The sequence below is a fragment of the Equus asinus genome, chromosome 13 (assembly GCF_041296235.1).
Source record: "Equus asinus isolate D_3611 breed Donkey chromosome 13, EquAss-T2T_v2, whole genome shotgun sequence".
In the NCBI taxonomy this organism is placed as follows: Eukaryota; Metazoa; Chordata; class Mammalia; order Perissodactyla; family Equidae; genus Equus; species Equus asinus.
Genome location: NC_091802.1, coordinates 47,594,870 through 47,613,479, shown reverse-complemented (window position 1 = coordinate 47,613,479; position 18,610 = coordinate 47,594,870). Strand labels below are relative to the sequence as shown.

The 18,610-nt window shown below is 39.3% G+C and overlaps 1 protein-coding gene across 28 annotated transcripts in view; it reads left to right on the top strand.

Moving 5' to 3' along the window:
• The window catches only part of BPTF (bromodomain PHD finger transcription factor), a 142,480-nt gene that overhangs the window by 121,065 nt on the left and 2,805 nt on the right, over positions 1 to 18,610 (top strand). For 18 of the 28 annotated variants that reach the window (XM_070482098.1, XM_070482093.1, XM_070482092.1 and 15 more), the window contains 5 exons: positions 3,199 to 3,533; positions 6,337 to 6,510; positions 7,263 to 7,455; positions 8,380 to 8,464; positions 14,025 to 14,211. In XM_070482098.1, coding sequence (XP_070338199.1) covers positions 3,199 to 3,533; positions 6,337 to 6,510; positions 7,263 to 7,455; positions 8,380 to 8,464; positions 14,025 to 14,211 — 974 coding nt within the window. The remainder of the gene's footprint in view (positions 1 to 3,198; positions 3,534 to 6,336; positions 6,511 to 7,262; positions 7,456 to 8,379; positions 8,465 to 14,024; positions 14,212 to 18,610) is intronic. The other 10 variants (XM_070482095.1, XM_070482090.1, XM_044745860.2 and 7 more) reach the window with 1 other exon arrangement.

Here is an 18,610-nt window from a genome sequence, read left to right as displayed (position 1 = left end):
AATGATAAATGCTTGACTGAAAAATGCAGGTTGCAGAAAAATATATATAATTTAGGAAATTATATATAAAAATATATATAATTTAGGATATTTATATCTTGTTCAAGTGTGACTGTGTGTTTTCAGTTTTCTCTTTTTTTCCTTAAATTTCCTTAAATTGTACCCATTCAATTCACTTAACAAGTATTTATTTAACATTTAAGGTGTGTCACATACTGTTCCCATTCATATTCTGCAGAGTGAGGAAATATTTGTAGTGTGTGTCTTTTACATATAAATAAATAAATTGGACATGTGCTTTCAGATGTCTTGCAAAGCAATTACCTTGGCCAACAAATAAAAATAATCTGTAAATCCAACCCCCCCAAAGATTATCATTTAAAAATAATTTTAGAATATGTCTTATATATATTATTTTTAATGTATGTATTCATATACAAACACATTTTATACAAAAACAGAATCACACTGGAGATAACATATACTGAACATTTTTCTGCATTCAATACACTACACAGCTAGTTAAAAAATGTCATTACTACTATAAAATTGTACAGTTATCTGTTCTTTTTGACAGTGTATTACTTATGTAATGAGAAAGGAAAATTAAACTTTAAGAAAATGTTCAGCATTATTTTAAGTCGTATAATTTATTGCTAAGATAATTTGCTTTGAACAACATTCAAATGTATGTATGCTAGCATGTTTTAAAAATAATTCTTAATGATGACTTTATTTTTTATTTTCAAGATATGTGATTAGTGCTTTATATCTATGTGTTGTCATTTCTGCTTGTCTTTTTTTTAACAGACTTTATTTTTTAGATTAGTTTTACATTTCTAGAAAAATTATGCAGAAAAGTAGAGTTCTCATATATTCCCCCACACAGTTTCCCTTATTGTTAACATCTTGCATTAATGTGGCACATTTGTTACAATCTATGAGCCATATTGATACATTGTTACTAACTAAAGTCCGTAGTTTACATTGTTTCACTCTTGTGTGTAATACAGTTCTAGATGTTTGACAAATGCATAGTGTCCTACATCCACGTTACATACAAAATACAGAATCTAATCGTTACAGCATCATACAGTATAGTTTCACTGCCCTAAGAATATCCTGTGTTCCACCTCTTCATCCTTCCTCCCTCCCCTTCTGCTTGTCTTTTTGAAAAATTTCTTACTCATTTTCTAATAGAACTTAGACCTTCATTTATCTCTTTGAATATCTCAAACATATATGTTATAAAGTTTTTGTCAAATTGTTCTATACAGTTAATTTCATTTGGAGTGAATTCAGATTCAGTTATTGATTTTGTTGGTTGTCTTTTTTCACATTGCGTGTTTTGCATTTGGTATTTTAAGTGAGGGGGGTTTTGTTCCTGTTTCCTCTCTTGAAGCCCCGTGTAGCCCAGCCAGCCTTAACGTCAGGCAGGGAGCCTGCTCCTGTTGCCCGGCTCACACGAAGCATGAGTCCCTTTCTCCCACAGAAACTGTTACTGTTGTGGGGCCACCACTTTCTAGCTCTGCATCTGGAGCCCTGGAGACCTGCAGCTTTTGCCCCTTTCCGTGTTGTGTTTCTGCTCCATAGAAATATTTATATCTTGTTCAAGTGTGACTGTGTGTTTTCAGTTTTCTCTTTTTTTTCCTTACGATTGGCACCTGTGCTAACATCTGTTGCCAATGTGTTTTTTTCCCCCTTCTTCTTCTCCCCAAAGGCCCCCCACCAGCCGTACATTGTTGTATATTCTAGTTGTGAGTGACTCTAGTTGTGGCATGTGGGGCGCTGCCTCAGTGTGGCCTGACGAGCAGGGCCATGTCTGTGCCCAGGATCCAAACGGTGAAACTCTGGGCCACTGATGCAGAGCACGTGAACTTAACCCCTCGGCCACAGGGCCGGCCCCTTTTTTTTTTTTTTAAAGATTTTATTTTTTTTTTCCTCTTTCTCCCTAAAGCCCCCCGGTACATAGTTGTATATTCTTCGTTGTGGGTCCTTCTAGTTGTGGCATGTGGGACGCTGCCTCAGCGTAGTTTAAATGAGCAGTGCCATGTCCGCACCCAGGATTCGAACCAAAGAAACACTGGGCAACCTGCAGCGGAACGCATGAACTTAACCACTCAGCCACGGGGCCAGCCACCCGCCTCTCTTTTTTGTGTTTAACTGTCGTTGGTATGTTCTTAAAGGGAGGATCAAAGTGTGTACCCAGTATACAGTCCTCATGATCTTGATTTTCCTAAAATCCTTCTCATTATGTTATAAACACATATTAATTAGGAAAATGAAACTCGAGATTTACTTTCTTCCTGAGGAAAAAGTTCAGAGTTTCTTGTTAAACGGAGAAACGCTATTGAATAGTCTACAGAACTTGTCTTCTCACTTGCAAGACTATCTAGACTCTAGATAGAGAAAATAAAGTCATTAAACCAGGACCATTCAGGCTTCCTTGTGAGAATGTTTGTGATATTTAAGGCCTTGGTCTTGGCTGTGGTTTGTTTACACTGTTTGTTCATAGGTGCCAATCACAATGGTTTTTCTCTAGGGGAATACAGTTCGCTTTAATCATCATTTCTAACAGTAAGTTGTAGCACTAGGTAGCAGAAACGTGTCTATAAAGTATTTCATGTGGAAAAAAGTAAGTATCTTAATTTATGGCAAAATCTGTATTGAGAAAATAGCTCTCCCCACAGTCTTAAATTCTAGACATAGGAGCATTATTATGCAAAAAGGCCAGGCTGTCTCCCATTCTGCTCTGGGCTGGTCAGACCACATTTCAGTATGATGTTCAGTTCATGCTCGGTCTCACTCTAAGGACACAGAAGGAGAGCGGCCAGAAGAAAGCAGCCGGTGAGTGAGGACCGTTGAAGTCATCCTGAGCAGCACCTGAAATCACCACGACAAGGGCAGGCTGGGAGGGGACGTTCTTTTTAGACATTTGGTCATCTTTCTGTCACATCTCCTTTGAAGATAACTAGCAGCTTTCTAGTTGTTTTGTAATCTTCATTTTCTATTTCTAGTTGTTTTAATTGGGTTTAGGGTATAGTAAGAGCAGTCTGGTTTGGAATTAGGAAAACTCTCACATTAGGCTGAACCGTGGAGCCATTTTGACAAGGGGGGAGGTATTGTAATATCCTCTGCCCAGATCGTGCATTTACATAAGTCAAATGACAGACTCATATTGTCTTTAATTGACAACAGGAGGAGCTCAAGAGAGACCTGAAAATTAAGAAAGAAAAAGACATGGTGCAGGCCACAGCAGTAGCTGCCACCCCCCCTGCAGCGCCACCTGCACCTCCAGCCCCTCCACCTTCACCTCCGCCTCCACCTCCTCCTCCCCCACAGCACTCGGGCCCGCTGGCCACGGCCACGGCCACGGCCACGCTGCCTGCAGCTTCCCAGAAGAGGAAGCGAGAAGAGGAAAGAGACTCAAGCTCCAAGTGCAAGAAGAAGAAAATGATCTCTACTACCTCAAAGGAAACTAAGAAAGACACAAAGCTTTACTGTATCTGTAAGACGCCTTATGACGAATCTAAGTGAGTAGATCTTTCAGAGCTCTAGTTTATTTTCTTAAAAGTTTAGCTGTTAAATTTCCAGTTTTGAAGAAAATGAGTATATTGGTAGCAATGTAAATGAAAATAGTTAAAAGTAAGATAATATTTCATCTATAGTCTTGCATCTGATATTCTTGACACTAGAAAAGTAAAATTTTATTTCACGCGTTCATGATTCATGTTTGTCCTTCATCATATTCTTTTCTGTCAAAAGCAAGCTTTCTGTTGCTCCTTTGCTTTCTCCTCTTCTCTCTGGATTAACTCCAAATCAATCAGTAGTGCTGTCTGGAGAGGAGGTGTATTAACCGTCACTGCCCAAAGTTGAGAGTATCCTTTCTGGAATCTGTTCACATTAAATCCTAGCGACTGAATATGAATGGTCAAAAGGTTTTGAGTTTGAGTGGTTTTGTTTTTTTATTGTTTAATTCTAAGCAATCCTATGTTTTTTGTATTAGAGTACTGTAACTTAATATTATTTTTGCCAAACTTACCACTTCCTTATTGGGAACAAAAAGTATTCCTTTCACCCATTCCTCAAGTATGACACTCAAAAATTTTATGAGCACGGCAGCTAGAAGCTGTTTTTGACAGTTGTGACTTGTATTTGGTAATATATACAAGATTTTAAAGACCCTAATCCATAAATGTAATTTCTTTTTTTTATCATTATCATTCAACTAAGTATTTAGCTTCCATTTTGAGAATTTAAATGTAGGCCAGCTTTTTAAAGCCAAAATTAATTACAATTAAAAAAAATTTTAACCACAGTATTTTTGCAGTACTAGAATGTTTATTTTGATTGTGCTAAAAAATATGATCACGTAGAATTAGGAATGCTCAATTCTATCTTAAGTAGATGCCTAATCAATTTATAAAATAAAATCGTGGTCTCTTCAGTGGCGTTTAAGTTGCAACATTGCAGCTGTGTTGATGGTGCTATTCACATTAGAATCTCTTTCAAGTGCGAGAGCAAAACTTTTTGTTGGTAGATACAGCTGTGTGTGTGGAATTAAACACACATCAGTTTAGGCATCTTCACTTTTCATTGTCTGTATTTATTGGAAATTATATATAATGTAGAAAGTGGAACCTCATTAGTTGATTTTTCCCTGAGTCTAATACAAGTGTGCCTCCCTTTAAGCAAAATATTGTAAATGATTTATAGAACATGATTTACTTTCTTCACAAAAGATCTGCTTATGGAATTTCTTTAAATAACAAGGCTTCTTTGGCCCATTTAAAATACTCAGATCACAGAAATTCATTTCACACACAACTTTTGTGTAATACCTGAGTTGCGTAAAATGAGGCACATATGTACGTGTGCTCATTCTATTGAGAGTGCCTCATTATTTTGTGGATATTTCATATTTTTGAGTTTGTCGTTAACATTTCAGTGTGCCAGGTTCATTTACTCCCTGTTCTAGTTGGGATGAGTTAGTGTTTTTTAGGGAGTATTTTGTAATCTCTTGTACCAAATTAGGCTGGTTTGGAAATCTGGTGACAGTGACTAAAACTTGAAATTCAAGTCCTGAGCTTACTTCCAGAACATGCAGCCCACCATCTGGTGAAGGCAACATACAAAGCACCTGAAAGGCCCCCACCTGTGGCAGTGAAAATCATGCAAGAGTCAGTGTTCAAAAGAAAAAGTTACTGGTGGTAGGATAAACCACACAATCGTGTGGTATTCCTTGATGTGCGTAAAGCAGCTCAGTTGGAAGCTTGAGAACTGCTTCCATTCCTGTAGGCGAATCTATCAGGAAGCACCTTGGTAGAGCCAGTGGTATCAGCACGGCGGGCTGGTTCCCCGTGGTTCCTGCGTTCCTACACAGCACCTGTCAACACTTGGAGATGCACTAGGTGTTGGCTGTAGAGATACTTCTCATTTTGTCATTTGGGATCTTATATTCCAAAAACCTTGAGGGTTAACTATATGTGAGCACCCACAGTCACACACTCATGCAGCCCCACCTTGCCCAGCACTGTAGAAAGTTTCGCTGTTTTGGATAACTATTATATCACCCTCGACACTGCACATCCCTGGTTTTGAATTGAAGTAGTTCCTTACCAGTTAATTAACCTCACCACTCTCCACATTGTCACACACCTTATGTTAACTGAAGCGCTGGCCCACGTCATGATCTGTTATAATTAGATTCAATTCCAATGTTTATTTAGAAAGTTTGGTAGAAAATGAATGCCTACATGTACCCTTCTTGGTTTTCTTCTTCACGTCATATTTTGACCTTTTATTTATCCTCTACACCTGGCTGGCCTGCATGTTCCTTGTAGTGTAACTTCTCCTTGGTGTTTGCGCTTTGCTTTGTTTTCAAATTTAAACTGTGAGATACATTTTCAAACCTATCTAAGAAATAGCCCTGATTTTGAAATGGCTTCTGTGGCATAGGTTTGACAGATGTAAGTCTTTGATTCTTTGGCTTTGGTTTTTGTGCCTGTTACAGTTTTACACACATTCATTAAGAGGGAGACATTACCATCAGTGTGTTGTTTATTTTTTCAAATTCCAGTATGTTTTTAAAGACCCATATTTCACTAAACAGTGTTTTTGTTGAAATCGATGTGAGTGACTTTATGTTTCCACACTTGATACAGTGTCCGATGCTGTAGTTTACCAGGAGTAGAATGGCTGGATTCAGGATGTCTAGTTGACTCATTGCAGAAAGTTATCCTATAAGAAAGTGAATCAGAGCAGGGAAGAGAGATTTAAGTACCATGCAGCTCAAAATGACAATTACATTGTCATTTTCATTGTGAATGCTTTTAGGTTCTATATTGGCTGTGATCTTTGTACTAACTGGTATCATGGAGAATGTGTTGGCATCACAGAAAAGGAGGCTAAGAAAATGGATGTGTACATCTGTAATGATTGTAAACGGGCACAAGAGGGCAGCAGTGAGGAATTGTACTGTATCTGCAGAACACCTTATGATGAGTCACAGTGAGTTCTGATAAGAGCATCATATGTAATAATTTAGGAAGCCAAACTGCTCTGACTGGTTACTTCTTTATTTTAAAATAAAAAGCAAGATATTTTTCTGCATATATTATACACTTACATTACAAATTCCTTTCCAATTTTTTTTCTCTTCTTCTCTCTTTACCTCCCTTCAAAATTTATGTTGTTTCATAGTGAATGTTTGAGATGCATTAGGAAAAATATGGTTTAATGGTAGACTTGATTCTTCAATATGTAACGTAGAGATTAATGAGATTAAAATAGCCTGACTTGTTTGGACTTTATCAGTGTTTGAAATGGTGCTTTATTGAAGGTTAGAAAAACACTAATTTGAGTACAAGCTCTGAGACTCTGTTATTAGCTCGTAGGATTTTGAACTCCTGGTTGGGTGGCCAATATCCGCTTCCCATTTGATACAGTACTAGTTGAAAGATTTTTGGTTTTTTGTTTTGAGCTTTAAAGTTAATTAAATGTTTTACATTTTTCTTCATATTGGTTTTCCAATATTACACAGTGTTATTAAACTTTTAATGCTTGTCCTTAACATTAGAAATACTAAATTAACATGTTGCTGTCAATCTTCAAAAGTATTAAAATAATTATAATACTAAAACTGTTTTATATCCCAGGGTTAGAATATTTTCAGGTGCATGTTTTATTACTTTTTAAAAGTAAATTATAAGTAATGTGATCCCAACTGTTTTAAACTCACATTTCCATTTCGGACCTTGCAGATTTTATATTGGCTGTGATCGGTGTCAGAATTGGTACCATGGGCGCTGCGTTGGCATCTTGCAAAGTGAGGCAGAGCTCATTGATGAGTATGTCTGTCCACAGTGCCAGTCAACAGAGGATGCCATGACAGTGCTCACGCCACTAACGGAGAAAGACTATGAGGGTTTGAAGAGGGTGCTACGTTCTTTACAGGTGAGCAGCCGCTCTGCACAACGTTTGAAGGTGAAACCAACCAGCGTGACTTTGGAAACACTTCTTGGGTTTGAACTTTGCTATTTTAGAGTACCTGATTATTTACTGACTCCCAGCTAGTCCAGTGAAGTGCTCCACAGATTTCAGTCCTTTGCATGCCAGTGTCATGAGGTTCACCGTATCCACACACTAGCTCAACTGTTCTTTATCTGACACTCGTATTTAAAATGACTCACTTTTTTAACCTAAATTTTATTTTTAACTTTTATCTCACCACCATAGATTAAAAAGCAGTTTGATTAAATTCTAGTAAGATGCACTGCTTGTTGAAGGCTTTGAGCCAGAGCCTTCCCTCCCTTATTAAAAATGAAAAGGAGATGGGGATGGCTTACAAGACCAGCAATGTTAGAGCTGGGGTCAAGACATAAGACAGCTACACTGACACTTTGTCCTCTTGTAATCATGATCAGAAGAACTGAAAGAACTGGAAAGAGAATAGTCTCACTCTGTGGTTGAATAGTATTTGACAACACATCTCTGCCACCTCGTTAGCTGGCGATGGTAACCATTCCACACTTTGAAGACATCCCGCCCCAGTTTTACAGATGTGATTGCAAAGCCAGCATCAGTCATTTGACAGGTTGTCATGCAGGGACCAGAGTATAGATTTCTTGACTCCTAAGCTAGTGCTCCACGCCCCCACACCAAGACCCTCAGACCACCCATTGAGGACCATTATTACAAAGTATGCTCATCTGAGATAATTTGTGATAGAGCAAAAATAATCTACATATGATTTCATCTGTCAAGTTTAAAACTGACTTTTGGGGTTTAAGGGTTGATTGATACAGTAACACAAATAGGAAATTTAAATGAAATTAATTTTTCCACCTGACGATAATGTGAGGTTTTTTTTCATCATAGGCCCATAAGATGGCCTGGCCTTTTCTTGAACCAGTGGATCCTAATGATGCACCAGATTATTACGGTGTTATTAAGGAACCTATGGGTAAGTACTTGAGTTGAATATGGAGTTTTTTTGGAAGTCTCAGCAGATATTTCATTTATCATCCATAAAATTGATAAATCATGAGGATATGTTGAGCAAGGCTGGTGGGAGTATAAATTGGCAAGGTAACTTGTACAGTAAATTGAGAGTGTGTATTAAAGTTTTAATGTGCCTACCCCATGGACCCAGCAATTTCATTTCTTAAGATTTACAAATATGTCATTCATCACAGCACTGTTTATAATTGCAAAAATGCTGGAAATGAAATAAATAGCCATCAATAAGGAATAGCTAAATCAAATGATATATAAGCAGAGTATTATACAGCTATTTAAAGAATGAATGAAATCATCGAATGAGTTGGGATGTGTCTCTCTGAGTTTCTGCTTCGCTGTCTCCTCTTCCTCATCTTTTCCTGAAGGAGAGCAAATTTGATGGACCCATGGTAGAGATCCAAGAGACTGTAGCCTCATTTCCCATAAAAAAATGTAATAAATAACAGCTATAACTGATTGTATTAAGATGAACAGCTATAGATGATTATGTTAAAAATAGTTTATCTGCAAAAGGAATTGTAAAAATTAAAACAGGGGCTGGCCCCATGGTGTAGTGGTTAAGTTTGGCGCACTCTGCTTTGGCAGCTTGGCTTCGTGGGTTTGGATCCCAGGCACGGACCTACACCACTGGACAGCCATGCTGTGGCAGCGACCCACATATAAAGTGGCAGAAGATTGGCAACAAATGTTAGCTCAGGGGTAATCTTCCTCAGGAAAAAAAAAAAAATTAAAACATAGGGCCAGCCTGGTAGCATAGTGGTTAAGTTCATGCAATTCGCTCTGGCAGCCCTGGGTTCACAGGGTCGGATCCCAGACGCATACCTACGCAGCACTCATTGAGCAATGCTGTAACAGCATGCCACATAGAAAATAGAGGAAGACTGGCACAGATGTTAGCTCAGCAACACTCTTCCTCAAGCAAAAAGACGAAGATTGGCAACAGATGTTAGCTCAGGGCCAGTCTTCCTCACCAAAAAAATTAATTAAAAAATAAAACATAGATAAAAGCTTCCAAAATTGCCAAAGGATTAGCTCCATCTAACAAAAGAAGTATTCTAAAAGCCAGCTAAGCATTTTTTAAGTGGAAAAGGTTTTATTGTCTATTTAAAAGTTGCTAAGAGAGTAGATCCTAAAAGTTCTCATCACAAGGAAAAAAATTGTAACTGTGTGGTGATGAATGTTAACTAAACTTATTGTGGTGATCATTTTGCAATATATACATATATCAAATCACGTACACTAAAACTGATGCAATGTTCTTTGTCAGTTATATCTCAATTAAAAATTTTTTTGAAAAAAATAGAAAGGGTTTGTGTTTGGCAACTTTGAAGAGAATGAAACATGAAGAAGAGAGAAATGAGGACTTAGTTAAAACTGTCCTTGAAAAATAAACAAACAAATATCTCCTTTGGAAAGCACCTGGGAGTGTTTGTTTAAGTAGACAGATAATTCTGCTTCTAGAAACAACACAAGTTAATTGTAGGAAATAAAGGGGAAAAACAAGAAAGATAAAATGCACCTTTCATCTTTTCCACGCTGAATCTCATATGTTTTGATGTGTTCATGTGTGTGTTAATGTTAAAATTGAGATTATATAATGATCTGTCTGGCAGACATCTTCCTGTGTCGTTAATCTTGAGTAACATGATTTTAATGGCTTTGTATAGTCTGTAAATTGAATATAGCTTAACTTATTTAACGAAAATTCTTAAAGAGCTGGATTGTTTTTCTTTTTTTATTTTTTAATACCACAAAGATAAACATCATCTTTTATAGATATGTACATAAAGATAATACAGATGTCCAGCGTCCAAGGCACATTGTCGAAAGACAAATGAAAGTTACAGAACAATACCTAGGTTTTAAGCAGTGAACAATTACGTATTTTCTAAGGGAGCATAAATGTGTTTAGAAATGCATAGAAAATGTCTGGAGAGAGAGAGCCTAAATTGAAAATAGTTGCTTCTTTGGGAGGTCTGAGGGAGCCAACAAGATCAGCAGCTTTTATTTTCTTAAACAGAAATAGGGTTATAGTTACCATATTTTATAACACTGTAAACTCGTCAGTACCTTTTTCACATCAGCTGTGGTATAGCCTACATCATTTTTAATTGTATGAAATTAAGATAATTTAATCATCCCTATAAACAACACTTCTGTGAACATCTTTGTATGTACACCTGCCTGTGTTTGTTTGTTTTCTTAGAAAAATTCCTAGAATTAGAATTTCTGGGTGAAAAGTTGTGTGTACTTTTTGGTTTTTTTTTTTTTTTTGAGGAAGATTAGCCCTGAGCTAACTGCCCCCAATCCTCCTCTTTTTGCTGAGGAAGACTGGCCCTGAGCTAACATCCATGCCCATCTTCCTCTACTTTCTATGTGGGACGCCTACAGCATGGCTTGCCAAGCGGTGCCATGTCCGCACCCGGGATCTGAACCGGCGCACCCCAGGCTGCCAAAGCAGAATATGCGCACTTAACCTCTGCGCCACCAGGCCCGCCCCTAGGCTTTTGATAACTATTTTCTGATTGTACTTCAGCAAACTGAACCAGTTTCCTCTAATAGTGTATATCTGTAGCCTTCTCTCTGCACTCTTGAAAACAGTGAGTATTATCAGTCTTTTGAGGGGAAATTTTATTCTTTGAAAGTATTTATTTTAAAATAATATATTTGGGGGCTGGCCCAGTGGCATAGTGGTCAGGTTCACGTGCTCCACTTCAGTGGCCAGGGTTCCTCGGTTCTGATCCTGGGTGCAGACCTACATACCACTTGTCAAGCGATGCTGTGGTAGGCGTCCCACATAAAAGAGAGGAAGATGGGCATGGATGTTAGCTCAGGGCCAGTCTTCCTCAGCAAAAAGAGAAGGATTGGTGGCAGATGTTAGCTCAGGGCTAATCTTCCTCAGTCAATCGATAATATGTTTGGTGTACAAATGCAGATATTACAGAGGTGTGGAGAATAAAATGTAACGTTTACTGCCACTCTCATCTCCCCCTCAGAGGTAACCTCTGTTAATAGGCTGATGTTATAATTTTTAATTTCTGCTAATTTGGACAAGGAAAGTAGTTCTTTGGTTTTGTGTGATTTTGATAACCAGTGATGAATGTGCTGTTTGAACTTTTTCTATGTGAATTTCCTATTTATGTATTCTGCCCATTTTTCTCTTAGGATATTCATATTATTGTCAGTGTTACTAAGGGCTGTTTATATACTAATGACATTTTTTTTTTTAAAAGATTTTATTTTATTTTTTCTCCCCAAAGCCCCCCAGTACACAGTTGTATATTCTTCGTTGTGGGTCCTTGTAGTTGTGGCATGTGGGACGCTGCCTCAGCGTGGTTTGATGAGCAGTGCCATGTCCGCGCCCAGGATTCGAACCGAGGAAACACTGGGCCGCCTGCAGCGGAGCGCGCGAACTTAACCACTCGGCCACGGGGCCAGCCCCTATATACTAATGACATTTAAAAGTTTTATAGTGATTCTTCTTTTTGGGCATATGATAGTTTTTAACATTTTGGGTTATCTATTACTTTTTATGAATTCTGCCTTTGGAGTCGTGCTTTTAGATGTATAAACACTCAGCTCTATGTTCTCCTAGTGCTTTCTTTTCTCAGGGAAGCCTAAGTAAGTTGGAATCCCAGGCTGTCCCAGCCCTGCTCGCGTACTTTGTTAAATTAGTCAGGCAGTAAGTCCTCAGAACGCAAGTGTGAGGACGACAACACGGTCGTGTGATGGGTGAAGCATTCGCTCTTCCCTGTACGGCTCACATAGTCTGTGCAGAATAGATGTGCGCAAGTCTCACTTGGACTCGAATCAGGCGAGATGCATTTGTGCAGTTGTTCTTGTTGACACATTTCCCCCCGCCTTTGTAAACTGGAACTGTCAGAGACCGGTGTGCGCGTGCACGTGTGCTTGTGTATGTGTGTTAAAATATATAGAACATAAAATGTGCTGTTTTAACTATGTTTATACTTTTATATTCAGTGATTAATTACATTCACAATGTTATATCTTTTAGTATTTTCTATGGGTTTAATTTTTGACCTTAAATTTTTATCCACCTGGAATTATTTTGGTGTATAGTGTGAGGTAGAATTTTTTCTTCAGGTATGTAGGCAATTTATTGAAGAATTCTTCCCTTCTCTGCTTATTGGAAATGACGTCCTCGACATACGTGAAATTCGTATGCCAAACGCAGTTAGGTCTGCTCCTAGTGTGAATTCCATTAATGTTTGTGTCGTCCTGCATAATGCCACACTTTTCATTATCACAGCTTTATACTGTTTTTTAATGTCTGATAGATTAAGTTCTTTCCCATTAGTTGTTGGGGTCTTTTGGGGTTTTTTTGTTTTGTTTTTTTTTGAGGAAGATTAACCCTGAGCTAACATCTGCTGCCAATCCTCCTCTTTTTGCTGAGGAAGACTGGCCCTGAGCTAACATCCGTGTCCATCTTCCTCCACTTTATACGTGGGATGCCTGCCACAGCATGGCTTGACAAGTGATACCATGTCCACACCTGGTATCTGAACCGGCGAACCCTGGGCTGGTGGAGCAGAACGTGCCCAGTTAACCACTGTGCCACCGGGCCAGCCCTTTCCATTAGTTTTATTTTTCAAATGTTTCTTAGATATTCTTGAACTTTTATTTTCTGGATGAACTTAAAATTCTTTTCTCAAATTCTAAAGTAATTGTTGAGATTTAGTTTGGAATTGTGTTATCTATCAATCCTAGATTGATTTGAGATCACAGGCCTTTTACTCTCCTGGATTTTTATGTAAAATTGTTTATAGAATTTTTCTTCAAACACAGCTTTCTCCTGGGCCCGCATGCTATTTCAGGTGGAGTTAGCTCAGTATATTCCAGACCAGCTACGTGTGTGCCACCCTGATGATTTTTGTCATTTTTGCATACCACCTGGACTGTTACATACTAATATTTTTATTCATATCGGCTCATATTGTTCCCTTAAATTTAAGTAGACAGTTTACATCATTACCATCATAAGTGGTAAATCAGTATCACTTGTCACCAATATAAGGGAACAATAAAAAGAAAGAAAACAAAATGATGTTATTAAAGGATCACAAAACCATGGAGATATTCTTAACTCTGGACTCCCTCCTTCTCTTTGTACATATAATATACTTAATTAGTTGTTTGCATGTGAAAATGTACTGTATACTTTGATATGTATTGATCATGTTGGTGTAGTTTCCTGTATTTCAAACCAGTTGAATAAGGAGCTGTTCTCTGTAGTTAACTGAAGGTAAAAGAACCTTCTTAACAGGAGCCAAGATTTATGTTTTAGACCCCCAGGGAAAAACAAAGTTGGGAAAAGTGCTCCCATTTCCTTTATGAATTGCTACGTAGCCTCCAATGGTGAACCAGCTTGGTTCCAGGACTGCTTGGGCAGGAAATATATGTTCTTGTTAGTGAAAACTGTGGGCAGCATTCACACCGGAACAATCTTAAAACTTTGAAAATGTTTTACATTTTGTGTTTTTAAGACCTTGCCACCATGGAAGAAAGAGTACAAAGACGATATTATGAAAAGCTGACAGAATTTGTAGCAGATATGACCAAAATTTTTGATAACTGTCGTTACTACAATCCAAGTGACTCCCCTTTTTACCAGTGCGCAGAAGTTCTTGAATCATTCTTTGTACAGAAATTGAAAGGATTCAAGGCTAGCAGGTGAGCACATGTGTTCAGTGTTCTGAATTAATTCAACTCCTCAAACTCTTGATACTGTCCTAAGGAATCAGTCAATGCAGTTTATGGTAAATTTGAACCTTAAAACCAGAACCTTAAAAAAAAACAATCAATGAGGCCAGCCCCATGGCCGAGTGGTTGAGTTCACGCGCTCCACTTCGGTGGCCCAGGGTTTCACTGGTTTGGATCCCTGGCGTGGACATGGCACCGCTCATCAGGCCATGCTGAGGTGGTGTCCCACGTAGCACAACCAGAGGCACTCACAACTAGAACACACAACTGTATACCAGGGGGGCTTTGGGGAGAAGAAGAAGGAAAAAAAAAAAATCAAGTCTCTAGCATTATGATATATTGCCAAGGACAAGTGGACAGACTCAATAATGAGAAATTGCTAAGTTTGTGATCTGCTTAAAATTAAAGTCATTTTTTAAAATTCAAAAATGCATTTATCAAATGCTTACAGAATGTAAGATGCTGTCTTAAACGCCACTGGGCACATACAAAGATAGTAAGACAGGTCTTGCTCTCGGTAAGTTTACAGAAGTGTAAGAATGACTGTCCTGTAGGGTCGAGTAAGGGGAAGACCATGAAGGGAGGATTTAAGCACTTTCTCCTTAGTTTGCGTTTGTTATATCTTTGAAATCATAAGCATTTTATTTTTCTGTGGGCAAACTAGACTTTAAGTCCACAGACTTTTTCTTTGAACCTCTAATAACATAAAAGCATTGAGCAGCTTTGTGTAATATTCAGGTACTGTGAACTCCTTGCCTTCTGTTTCTGAACCTCAGCCCCACTTCTCAAGCCCATGACTTTCTTCCTTTCAACGGCTTGTTTTCTTTCCTATGAGGCTGCCACCACTCTGCAGCCCCTGAGACTCATTACTTACCATCCCCCATCCACCAGCCTGCAAGTTGACCATCCCAGATATTCCGATTGGGTAGATCTTGGCTAGGGTGGGACCTGGGCATCTGTATTAGCCAGTAAACTCCAAGGAACTCTAAATACCAAAGTGGGAGAATTGATGCTCTGCCTAGGAATTTTCCTCTGAGGAGAATCTGTAGGGTGTTTGTGTGTCTCCTTCTCCTGTAGCGAAGTACATCAAGAGTCGCCTTCTGAACTCAGCTTACGTAAACTGAAAGCGAAGGGCCAGCCCAGCTGAAGCGGCCAGTTACCTTCTCAGCAAGGGAATCAGAAACTACGGGCAGGGAGGTGGGCAGGCAAGCTGTAGACCAAGAACCAAGAACCTTTCCAAAAGCTCTCAAATTTTCCCAGTTTTAACATCCCCTCTTAAACTGTTAGCTATGAAACTGAAAATGGAAGAGGACTTACTGAATATGACAGAGTCTCCAGGAAAATAGTAATAAAGGAATAAACTCAGAGTAGTGAAAAGAATTTGGTAGAAGTTAGTTAGCTGATGAGATTTCAACAGATTCCAGAATGCAGAAAGGAGGTGGAGGGGGCCAGCCTGGTGGTGTAGTGGTGAAGTTTGTGTGCTCTGCTTCAGCAGCCCAGGGTTTGCAGGTTTGGATCCTGGGCTGACCTACACACTGCTCGTCAAGCCATGCCGTGGCGGCATCCCACATACAAAATAGAGGAAGATGGGCACGGATGTTAGCTCAGGGCCAATCTTCCTCACCAAAATTAATTAATTTAATTTAATAAATTTAAAAAAAGACAGACGGTGGAAGAGGATCAACTGATGAAGCCAGAGCCAGGCGAGCCACAGCCCTGACTCCTTCTAGAGGGCTCTTCAGCAGAGGTGACCAGTAGAACCCCAAAGAGCCTCCAACCCAGAGATTCCAAAATACAATAGAGGGGAAGAGAGAAGGAAAAGAGGGATTGACTGAAGATCTGTGTATGGGCCAGTCACCCTCCCGAACCCCTGTGTGCAGACCTGTGTAGGAAACCCAGAGAACTGGAAGAACACAGGCTTATTCTCTGAAGCAATGGAATAAACTGTCTGCAGAGAACTAGAGTAGGCAGAAGAGAATTGAGTCGAGTCCCCGGACTTCTGGAAGGTCAGCTCCCTGACATCCTCATTCCAAAGTTGCGGCTCTCAGCAGGGTTAATTTGCCCACCCCCAAACCCCAAAAAATAATTAGCAATGCTGAGAGACATTTTTGTTCATCACGTTTAGAGGTGGGAAGTGGGGCCGGCATCTAATAGGTGGAGGCCTAAACATCCTACAGCACAAAGCACAGCCCCCACAAGAAGTATCATCCAGCTCCACCATGTCAGTAGAACTGTGATTGAGAAACCCTGATCTAAAGCGAAACCTGCCAGTCGGGCAGCCCCACACATGCACGGGGCTCTCCAGCACCTACTAGTCTGCTGACTTGTTCCCGAGTATGAGCAGACAGCCAGGGACGCCCAGCTGGGTCAGGAAAGCCTGCAGTGTAAACGGTAGAGGTCAAGGTGTAGCAGAAAAAATAGATTACAGAGGGGGAAAAAAGAGAACTTTAAAAAATAAACAAGCCTCTAAGTCACGTCCTGAGAGAAATTTTAGAAGATACTGCATCTACAAAGTGGTGAACAGCATGTTAGGAATAAAAATAATCTGAGAGAAAGTGACTGGAAAAAATTTAAACTTATTGCAAGCCGTAAAAGTTAAAATCAAGGAACTCTCTCAATGTAAAAAACAAAAAGACAAGGAAATGAAAAATCTGAAAGAAGAAATATAGAGTATCCGGTATTCCCTCAATGGACATTCCAGAAAGAACAGAGAGGATAGAGGAAAGGAAATTATCAAAGACTAATATAAGAAAAATTTCCCAAGCTGATGAGAAGCACAAGACTGCAAGTCCTAGTAGAATGAATTCATTCATTCAGCAGATGGTTACTGAGACCTTGCTGTGTGTCAGATATTGAATATAGCTGTGAACAAAATAAAGCTGCTGATCCCGATGGAGCTTATGTTCTTGTAGGGTAGGGACACGGGGCAGAGGGGAAGGGTGGAATGACGAGGACAGTTGGTAAACGTAATAAGTCAGCTGGACAAATGGAAAAAGATCTACCCGACATATATATCACTGTAAAATTCCCAGACGCCAAGGATAAAAGAAGCTCTCTGAGCACTTCTAAAGAGGATAAAATAGACAACCTATAAAGTAACAAGAATTCCACGGTATCAGACTTTTCTCTGACAACGTGGAATACTAGGGAATTATGGAGGAAGAAATCCAAAGTTTGAGGAAAAATCATTTTCAGCCTAGACGTCTGTATCCAGCCAATCAGATGTAGAATAAATGCGTTTTCAGTCATGTAAGGACTCAGAAAGGGACTCCTTCCCATGCCTCCTTTCTTAGTAAAGTATTTTAAGATACGCGCTAGCAAAATGAAGAAGCAAATCAAGAAAACCAAAACCTTGGATCCGGGAAACAAGAGGTTCAAGAAAGCAATGAGAATTCTTCTGACCCAGGGTGACACTAGCAAGGAGTCCAAATGAGGGCAGGAGAATGGAGCACTCCCCAGAGGGAGGTCTCGGGGCGGGGGAAAAATGATTCATATGTTAGATAATTGGTTTAAGAATCTAAGGGGGAAAATGAAAGGCGATTAGACTCCATGAGAAACAAAAAGATTATAGGAGTGCTAAGAACGCCCTTTTAGCAACGGAATAGGTACCACGGAGGAAAATATTTACATAGTCATAAGAAGTAAATACTACATTGATTTTCAACTTTTAGAGTCAGCTTATAGAAGCATAGAAAGATTTAATTTAAAATTATAGGGAAATAACACTTGGACTCCAAAAGGGAGGTGGGAAAATGGTCACATGAGCTCAGTTCTCATTTGCCGTAACAGGATTTAAACAGTGTAAAGTTGATAAAACAAGAAATGGTAGTATAAGAAATCTAGCTACCAAGGAACTGAAACTTCAAAGGAATTGATGCTAGGGAGCCTGCACTTCAGGCTGAGTGAAGATGGGACGGAGGACCACAACTTTTTAAGTCTCTCTGTGCTTTTGATTTCTACCTCGTGCAGGTATTCCTCTGATTGAATTTATAAAATTCCTTTTTTAAATTGGAAAGGCTCTAGCCTTTGGTGGTAACTGAGGTGGAAGCTGGAGAATTTGAACCCCGCCCTGCTGCCAGGCTTGCAGGCAGAAGCCAGAGTAGGGTGGTCTCAGCTGCTGCCGAAGGAGAGGAAAGCCCCTATGGGCCTGTGGCAGAACGAGGAATTGGGGGAAGGAGAGGAGGCCTGGAGCCTGGGTCTGCAGTAGAGGGCCCTGAGATGAGCTTACCACCTGGTTATTTTCTGTAGCTTTTTGTTACATCCAAGTTGACATCATTTTCATTAAAGAACATGGGAGCCAGTGGAGAGGTTTCCTCAACTCTGCTTAGACAAAAGCAAATGTGAAGAGAGGTGAGGGCATTTTTGATTT